General features: G+C 36.1%; 1 protein-coding gene across 2 annotated transcripts; it reads left to right on the plus strand.

The window, feature by feature from the left end:
• The first annotated feature begins 2,834 nt into the window (after positions 1–2,834).
• Positions 2,835–8,079, plus strand: LOC134565684 (C-X-C motif chemokine 10-like). Of its 2 annotated transcripts, none has more exons than XM_063425321.1 (4): positions 2,835–2,925; positions 5,569–5,695; positions 6,529–6,615; positions 7,460–8,079. In XM_063425321.1, the coding sequence occupies exons 1-4, from the start codon at positions 2,865–2,867 to the stop codon at positions 7,464–7,466; spliced, it is 282 nt and encodes a 93-aa protein (XP_063281391.1). In that variant the 5' UTR covers positions 2,835–2,864; the 3' UTR covers positions 7,467–8,079. The 2 variants fall into 2 exon arrangements, with proteins under 2 accessions (XP_063281391.1, XP_063281390.1); XM_063425320.1 differs by lacking the exon at positions 7,460–8,079 and adding an exon at positions 6,732–6,810.
• The last annotated feature ends 1,971 nt before the right edge of the window (positions 8,080–10,050 follow it).

The following is a 10,050-nucleotide window of genomic DNA, read 5'->3' on the forward strand; positions in this document are numbered from 1 at the left end:
ACATATATCCGGCCAGGTGATGCAGAATACCTGGTCACTCCAGTAACTGCTGGATAGTTCTTAAAGCAGAAATCACTGTGTTCCAGAGGGGTTACAAACCTTTTCTACCTAGAAATAGCTCTTGTTAAAAGAAACTTCCAACTCTTAACCATATTAGTGTACTTGGTGTGGAGAATCTCAAAACCCCTTGTATACTGCCAAAACTATAAATGTTATGTATCACTATACTTCAGTAGAGTACACCTGTATCTCTCCGATATTGGCCATATTGCTGTATGTTCAATAAATGTACTTATTCATAAAAAGAATGCAGAGTAATTTACTGGCTCAACAAGGACATTATTATTCCTGACAGCCTTCAGCTGTATGTGATACTAGCTGTATCACTGACTTCAGTGGGACCCTGCAGACAGAAACTCTAAGGCTCCACTTGCAGTGACATGCGACTGTGTGTTGAACAACTGTACTCAATGATTTAATGTGCCATATGCCAATTATTTATAAGAAAATATGATTTTATTACCAGATGTGGTACGTTTTTGTATTATTGGTCTCCAATCGTTATAGCAATATTTGGGCTTCTATTGCTTAATTGGGTGGGCAACCATTTGGTGATGGCCACATGGTGATGGTCCAAAATATTTCCAGAGAAATGAGGGCAACAGTTGGTTTCCTTTTGGTGGTTCCCGTACAAAACACCAATGAGCGCTCCCCCTGGCTTTTAGGGAGCGAATGCTCCCCCAGTCGGTTGTTCGTCTAGCTGGTTGGGAGGTTGGGAAGTTGGATAGGCAGCGGTACAATCTTTGCTGGGGTTTGCAAGGTCATGTAGCCGAAATGAGTTCACACACTCAATGACCAAGTACCGCTGCCTGCGTTTGGGAGACAAAATGGCCATGCATTATACGAATGGCGGCCACCCAGGAAAAGCACTCGAGTTAGCCACTTAATTGCGGTTAACGATCAGAGGTGGTCGGTGTTCTAAGCTAATAAAAAGGGGACCACACATGTCACGTTCGGTTCACAAACAGGGGGATCCACATAAGTTTGGAAAACTTGAAGATAGGTTCGGGCAACCCCAGGGAATTTTACAAGGTCCACCACAGTCAGCTGTAAACAGGCAGATCAAGGACAGAAGCGGCATCTGCACACTTGAATACAAGTAAGATTTTACTATATTTATGGAGGCAAGGGGGCAGGGGGCAAAATGGTGGTTTTAACACTATAGGGTCAGGAATAAATGTTTGTGTTCCTTACACTATAGTGTTCCTTTAATGGGACACTATAGTCACCAGAAAAACTACAGCTTAATGTAGTTGTTCTGGTGAGTATAGGCTGTCCCGGCAAGCTTTCTAATCTAAACGCTATCTTTTTAGAGAAAAGGCAGTATTTACATTACTCCTTAGTAACACCTCTAGTGGCAGTCACTCATATGGCCACCAGAGGTGCTTCCTATATCAGTGCTGCACAGTGTGCAGTTCTGACATTCAGCGTCTCAAATCTCTGCATAAGTTGATGCATCTCTATGAGGAGATGATGATTGGCACAGCGTTTTGCTGCACATGCGTATAGCTTCCCAATGCCCTTGTTCTCCTGGGCCAACAGGGTGGTGAGTGTGAGTGTGTGTGGGGCTAGCCGTGAGGTGATTTCTGTGACCCTGTAAAAAATTGAGTAAAACCACCTTTAACTCTTTTAACAGGGTAGGCTAGCAACCTAAACTGTTTTAACTGTTTTATTACACATTTGTATTCCAGACACTAGTTTATTTTAAAGAAACACTCTGGGCTCCAACAGAAGTTAAGTACATTTGATAGCTTTTGTGTGTTTCTCTCCATCTTCATCCCTTCAGTTTTGCATAAAAAAATGAATTCAATGTGAAGAAAACTACACCATGACTATTAACTTGTAATTTAAATCCTATCAAATGCACTTAAGCTGTTTTGGCATCTAAGGTGTATAGTGTCCTTTTAATGACGACCTCTGAATATTCACCTCCATTTTGGCTAGTATGAGTTTCTGCAAAAAAATACAATTCAGTGAAAAAGCACATTTGAGTTTTAAGAAAAAAAAGAGACATGATTATGCATTAAAGATTATTATTAATTGTATTTTTGTTTTGACTTTTATTCCCCACAGGAAAATATGCCAATATAAACCCACAAACAACACAACAATAAAAGTAAAAGGTACAAATAGAAATAAATAAAATATATATATATTTACATACAAAATACGGAGTAAAAATAAATCATAAAAGAGACAAAGTTTTGCCTGAGATTGTGCATACAGTATTGTTATGTGGCTGCTCTACTTATCTCTGCCATAATAATTCTGTAATTGTGTATTTTCTAATTACAAATTCCAATAAATAGTCAAACACGAAAAAATAAAAAAAAATGTTTGGTCTCTATAGTTTATTTCCATGAAAAACTAAAGAAACTAATCAGATAGGATTGGTGTGCAATAAATAGTTCTGCATACGAGCTTTGACATTCTGTTTCTGTTTATAGTAATACTCTTTGTCTTCACACCTAACAAAGAACCCACTATCTTTCTACTAGCATAGTTGCTCAAGGCTGTGAAAAATCATAAAAGTTTAGTCACCGAAACATGTATTTGTTTAGGCATTCGAGTAATGACACTTATAATAAAACTAGCAACTTTCAGGAAAATGGAAGTGTTGCTTTGAGAAAGTCCCAGCAAATTGTTTGAATACTGGTATTTTCCCTGTGTATGTTTCTGTACTGAGCATGATCAATTATGTGGATGTGGGTGGGGAAAAAAACATATAAATAAATGTGGGTTTGGGTGACCTTCATTCAAGAACTATTGTTTGTGTAGAAAAGGTCTAAGACAAAAAAAACACCATGGGTAAGGCATTCTTTGCCATCTTTTGCTCACTTCTGCTAATCCTGACTTGCGCCCAAGGTAAGGTTGCAGTTTAACTCTGAATTTTAAAAAAATAAATAAAAATAGTTTATTTAAAATTATAAATGTTTAATTGAAACATATCTTTCAACATTTCACATGGACAAAAGGGGACACTTTAATTTTAGGGGTGTGAGAGTGGGGTTGGGCCGCGGTAGGCTGTTTTAATAAATGTTATGTGACTTACTAATAACAGTCTATGCCACTAAAATTCATCTAGAACAATAATAATATATCTTACTGATACAAACTGATTTCTAAACATATTTATGGTCATTTAAAGACACATTACTGTGAGTATTATTGCTGTGGTGCTCTGTTACACCAACAATATGGAACTCCTTGAAAAGAGGGACATTAGAAAAGATAGGGAAAATAGGGACTATCTCTCCTAAATAGGGACACTTCAGAGGCATGTTTTAGATATCAAAGAGTAAATATATAACAGATCTGTACATGCTCATATAAAACTTTATAATTAGGTAAGATAAATTGGAAAGATGGGAAGAGTTTAGGTTTTAAAGAGAACAAATAGAAGAAGATCTAGATGATACCTGCAAAGAAATGGGCATTAAATAAGGTGATAAGACATCTGATCTATTATCTGTGCAATGTATATCTGTGCGTATATGTGTATCTATAGGACTATACATCCATATGTATGGATGTATGTGTGTGTTTATGTCTTGAAGTATGGACCTGACCTTAATTATGTATGTATTGAAGTAAGGACAGACCAGTGCTCCTCAACCCTCTCCTCAAGGCGCACCTAACAGTCCATGATTTAGGGATTACCCATTTGTGTCTAATGTGTTTAAAAAAACAAAAACAAAAAACAACACAACTTTGACGCTAAAGCTTTCCCCCCCCCCCCTCCTTTTTCTAAACACCTTAGACACACCTGGGTAATCCCTAAATGCCTTGAGGAGAGGGTTGAGGAGCACTGTGACAGACCCACTGTTGAGCCCTTCCACATTTTAAGTTCTAGAACAACCACTGTTCTTCTTTACTCATTCTGTCCAAAATGTCTTGCCTATTCTCTTCTCTCCTAACCTGTCTTCCCCCTAAATGCTCCCACGACTCTACTGAAAATTCACACTGTCAAAAGTAATTTATCTTGAAAGGAAATAAGCCTAACACCTGCTAAGGAATGTATAAGTTATATGCAGACATCTTTAAGGTATTTTATATGTCTTTATGTTATGTGGTATTGAGGGTGCATAAGTACACTGCCCTGCGCTAGCACCAGGCTTATCAAGTTTCCAAATCATAGTGGTGCTGGTGAATAAATATAATCCTGGCCTCTAGAAAAGATTGTACATTGTTCTCCGACCCCAGTAAGGAATACCATTCTTTCAGGGCATTCTAGTTACTAATTCTGAAGGAAGGGCCAGGGCTCCCACCCCACCAGTTTGTGAGAACGTCAATTGCTATCTGATTAGTGATGCTTTACTAGAGTTTGTGATAACCTTCATTAAAATATTTTCCCCATCTCAGGTACTTTGAACTAAAATTGCCAATATACTTAAAAAAAAAAAATAACATATATTTGCAGGGTTATTTATCAAAGTGAGAATTGCCAAAATAATAATAATAATAATAATATATTTTATATAATAATGTCAGTTTTGTTTTCACTTTGTCTAATTTGGCCTTACATTTGAAATTCACTTTGAATTCCTAGGAATTCTCAAGTTAACGAATAACCCTGTTAGAGAATAACCCCTATTGAAAATGCTCATGTCTATGTTTATTCCCTAAAAAGTGAATTATAGTGAACTGAAAATTGAATTGGATATATTGCTGAGCTGGAGATTTTTTCCAATGCTGCTATATTGACCTAAGTCACGTGGCAACTTTTGTTGCTTTCTTTCTTTTGTTACTTACTGCCCATACATTAATAATTTTTCCAGTGGAATTTAAATCCTTTACTGGCAGTAAACTTGCCATCGGTAGTGGTCACTGAACGTTAACACCTATTGTACAGTCTGTTTCCTAAGATTATTGCCAATAATGGCTGCACCAGGCACTAAATAGCCCTCAGTAGAACCAAGTAGCCCTTAGTAGAACCAAATAGCCCTTAGTAGAACCAATATCAAAGGTAAGGCAATCACAACAGTTCAAAACTTAATGGACCCTGTTGAACTCAGATATGAGAGTCCAAAACCCTTACGATGCTAATGCAACCTCATATTAATTAAACCTATTTCAGCTAGCGGGTTCTATTGGATAGAAAGAAAGCCTGTCATGTTTACCATTGTTTTAGTTCAATTCCGAAGCATTTTTATTTTAATGATTTTATTTCTGTGTATTAAAGTGTAGTAATTGGTTACTTTACCTAACCACATTACATTTCATTCATAACTGTTTCAAAGAATATCATAATTACAAAAGCAACAGAATTTTACATTTTTACAAACAAACTTTCAGTAGCATTATTAAATAAACAGGGAATTGTGCTGAAACGACAAAGAAATTGCAAAATGCGGTCCAATTTTATTAACCAAGCTGGACAAATTCTCTAACAAAAACTGGCTTAATTCATCACACTTTACTTTGTGTAAATAACTCTTCAAAAATGTTGTATGGTTAGTGAAGAAATGCCCCACATCAAGTGACTAAGGAAATATATTCTTCTTGCAGGGCTGTCCATATTTGGGAGCCAGCGTTGCAGATGCAATGGACGTGGAGCAAATGCAGTGACTGTCAAGTCGATGGCAAGACTTGAAATCTTTCCAATAAGTGCCTCATGTGATAAACTGGACATCATGTAAGTTGCAGTTGCTTTTTGTGAATTGATGTGGTAGAATTGGTTTTATTTTTTCAAGGGCCATAATCAGTATAGCCAGCTGGAGCCAAAATCTCTTGCAATATGTTTTTGAGGGCCAAGTCATGGGCTGACCGTGTCAGCCGAGTACTCAGACCGAGTGTTCAGTCAGCCTATAAGCTAATCCCTACACAGCTAGCCTCAGGGAATGAGGTTCCAACTGAACAAACGTTTTCTGTGACCTTATTCATTGGTTTTATGTTGCCAGCTCTCCCCTGCTTCTAGAATATATCCTTAATACAAACTTCTTGATGTTCTTAAAATAAAAATAATCTTTTGTGCTTTCATAAGCAGCCTTGGTCTGTGGGTTGCACTGTTTTGGTTATGAAACCTTGACACCTTATATATAAAGATCTAGAAATCTTTAACAAAAGCTCTCTAGGCTTAAAATGGGCAGGGCCAACTGTTTCCTCATTTTAAGGGACACTATAGTTACCAGAACCACTACAGCCTAATGTAGGCTTTTCAATGTAAACGCTGCCTTTTCAGACAGCAGTTAGAGGTGCTTCATATCTAAATAGTTAGTTTACCACTATAGTATCAGGAATACACGTTTGTATTCCTGACACTATAGTGTTCCTTTAAATAAACGAATATAGATAAAGAATAATATGAATACAAGTCCTCCTAATGCTCTTCCCACGGTCAGGACGTGACTGAACAATGCCAGGATACAGGAGTATACCATTACCCAGAACAAGTCCTCACGTGTTAAAGGTTTAAAAAAAAAAAAAAAAAAACTTCAAAAATCCTATTTGTGTATTACTATCTTGCAGTGCTACAATGAAGTCGGGAATACAGATCTGCCTTAATCCATATTCTAAAATGGTGAAAGCAATGATTGCTAATGTGACCAAGAAGAAGTAAGTATTTCAAAATATAAAGATACCCAATATTATTTAACTGCTAGACATGTGCTGAAAACATGGATTTCCTACCTCTCCATCTGTTTGTGTGTGTCCATCTGAATATCATGAAGTGACTGGCCACATAAACACATTTAGGATCACTGACTAAAACAAAATTGTGGAGTATTGACCAATGAATTGAAAATATGGAAACAAAATTGTTGAACTGGAAAAATGATTCCACTCAGGTATTTTTCTATGAAAGCACAAGGAGGCCACATATTTTTAAAATAGTTTTCTGTCTTGTTATCTCGAGAAATCAACTGGTTTTCTCGAGATAACAAGTCAGAAAAAAATATTAAAAATATATGACTCCCTGGGCTTCCATATTTTCTAACTATTTTAGCAAACATTTATCAATACCCTTGCAGTTTAGTAAACTAACCAGTAGAGAACACAACATTTCAATAGTGGATATAGTTCAAGTGGAACAAGTCTTGCATTTATAGCAGCACCAAAAACAGGCTAAGTAAATCCCATCACTATCCTTGTAATTTAAGTGACATTCCAGCATGGAAATGCTTTTTTTAATGTCAGATCCTCCCATTGCTCTCTGTTGCAAATGCTGCACATGTCAAATGTATCAGATACATAATAGGGGCAAACATAACTGTAATATCACTGTGTGAGTGGATATATACATATCATCATAATGTCAAGAGACAGGTATTGGGGAGAGCTCCTTACATTGTATCCTAAGCAAGTTAAGTAAGTTGTTGTGATGATTTGAGCATAAAGCAATATAATTGAACATGTTGTATGTTACAATTAAAGTAATTGTCTTTTTGTTGCATCACAGGGGATGATGTGAAATGAATGAAACTGAAGCAATCCAAGAATTGCAAATGTCACTAAGGCTTCAATCCTCGCTGCATATATGGATTCACATGCATGGCAAAATATTAACCATATTAACCTGATACCAGCATATATACCTTTTAACTAAAATAAATGCATTCATAAAATACACATAATGTACGCACATTTCTGAAAATGGTCAACAATCACATCTCAGGTCTGAAGTAAAGTGCTTCAATGAAAAATAAGGAAAGGCTTTCAAGTATTGTTTTATAGCTGATGTTCATAATGTGGGTCACAAGTCCTTACTAACAGGTGATCAGATTCTCCTCAAGTTATCATTTTGGATGAGTGGAGTGGGCATCCATGGTTCTATAGTTGCCCTGCATGAGCCGTGACATTCTGTTCTGTCCTTGTGTCCCACATCCAAATCCTTCCTGATTTGTCCCTGCCCAATCTCTGTCTACACCTTGGATCTTAACTATTGGATCTGGAGGACCCAACATTTGGTCTCCATGCTATTCCACAGGGACCTATATGGATGGAGTGACACTCATCACATGCAACAGCCCAAAATGATTACTGTAGAAGCACTACCCTTTGGACACTGGAAAAAGTAAAGGCTTCTGAAGAATGGATTTTTTTAAATATAGTATATATTGAAGCTAACCGTACAGGTGAAGAATGCACAGATAAGCCGATGTCATGTTGACAGTTTGTGTTTCTTTCAAAAAAGGTTCAAAACAATTGGCCTAAACAATGCTTCTTCTTACTATCTTCATGAGAAATTTTATATGATATAAAGAAAAAGAAAGCAAGCACTTTTCTTTTTATAGAGTTAGAATCAGTCACTATAATTAGAATTGCTATGGTTTCATAGTGAATTCACAATGAATTTGAATTTTAAAGTCAAAGAACCTAAACTGAGAACAGTGCTAACATGGAAATTATTTCTAATTCGGCAATTTAAGTCTCAACTATAAAATTTACTTTGAATTAACTTTGAATCCCTGGCAATTCACAATTTAGTGAATAACCCTGTACGAATCATTGAACCAGAACCTTTCCCGGTGTTACAGAAACAGAAATGCCGTACTGAATGTAGATATTCCGAGTACTATTCAGGTCTATTAAATGTTTGCCTCTACTTTCTATTCTATCGTGAACAGAGTGGCCAGCAAGTCTATCCCATGCACTAGAAGGCAGTGCCTTCATTAAATACGGGTAAAATCGTTCAAATGGGTTCTTTGGGTAAATGCAAGTGTGTTTGCTTTATTTATAAATGTATTATAGATGTAGTCATAATAAGAGTGAATGGTAACAAGATTATTTCAGATACAAAATATGAAGAAGAAAAAAAGAATATTCAATTAGGCTATTTAGTTTTTTTTCACATTTTAGTTATTGCCACCTAAACATCTCTAGTTTAGTGATGCATTAATAATAAACACGTGCTATAGTGGAACTCAAAAAAAAAAAAGGGAAATATTTTTAAATGGAACTATGTGCTTACTTTTACTGAGTATCTATTACTTGTAGATCTAATTTTTTATAAAGAGCTGCAATAATTGTTGCCTCTTATGGCATAAAGATTGTCATCTGTCAATCGGAATCATACATATTATTACATTGTCACATTTAAAATAATCTTTTTAAATAAAGTTTTTGTTTCAATCTTTGTCTCTTCATTTTCTAAATCAAAGCTCACGACAGTTCTGTACTAAACACACCATGTGTTTTTATGATATAATGTAAATGTAACTAAAACAGCTTGGTCTGTGGTTTTGGTAAAAACCAACCAACCCAGGACCATTCAGTCCTAGTTCCTAATATTACCGTGAAGCAAAGTTCTAAAAGTTTAACCATGGGGGAAAAAAAATAGTGATTTCTCCATTTTAGAAAACTGCCCTACTTTTCTGTTAGCAACATTTTTATAATTCACCCTATGATAGTGAGGAATTTTCTCTCGTCAGGAATTTCCCCTTGCCATGGTCTTTCTTATCAGTTTGCAAATCTCTGTATTTCTCTTAGAGAATCTTAGAGATTGTAATAGTTTTATTTAAAAACACCTCACCTAGGCAAAAAATAATAAATAAAACTATTACAATCTCTAAGATTTGAAATCACTGTTTAGTTAATAAGTGAGTGCGCTGGATTCTGTATATGTATATATATATACACACACACATATACATGCGGCGTGTTTTTGTGCTTTAGGGTGCACAACCTAATGCAATAGGCTGCGCACGCCTATGTGTACATGTGATCCTTGCCAAAATGAATATCAGTTAATATCCTTGTTGTTAGCTAAAGAGACCATGGAATGCCTCACTACAAGTATAGACAGTGCGACAGACCCACTATGCACACACATGGGTAATCCGGAGCACAAGGTCATAAACCTGTGTCAGGATATAAAATAAAGTACAATGAGAAGCCCTATAATAAAATCAGTCTTCTTTAACCCCGTTAAGGACCAAACTTCTGGAATAAAAGGGAATCATGACATGTCACACATGTCATGTGTCCTTAATGGGTTAAATGTTTGGGAGCAGGGAATTTAGTTATGCTTAGACTGATATTTACTAAAGA

This window comes from Pelobates fuscus, chromosome 6, assembly GCF_036172605.1.
Source record: "Pelobates fuscus isolate aPelFus1 chromosome 6, aPelFus1.pri, whole genome shotgun sequence".
Classification (NCBI taxonomy): domain Eukaryota; kingdom Metazoa; phylum Chordata; class Amphibia; order Anura; family Pelobatidae; genus Pelobates; species Pelobates fuscus.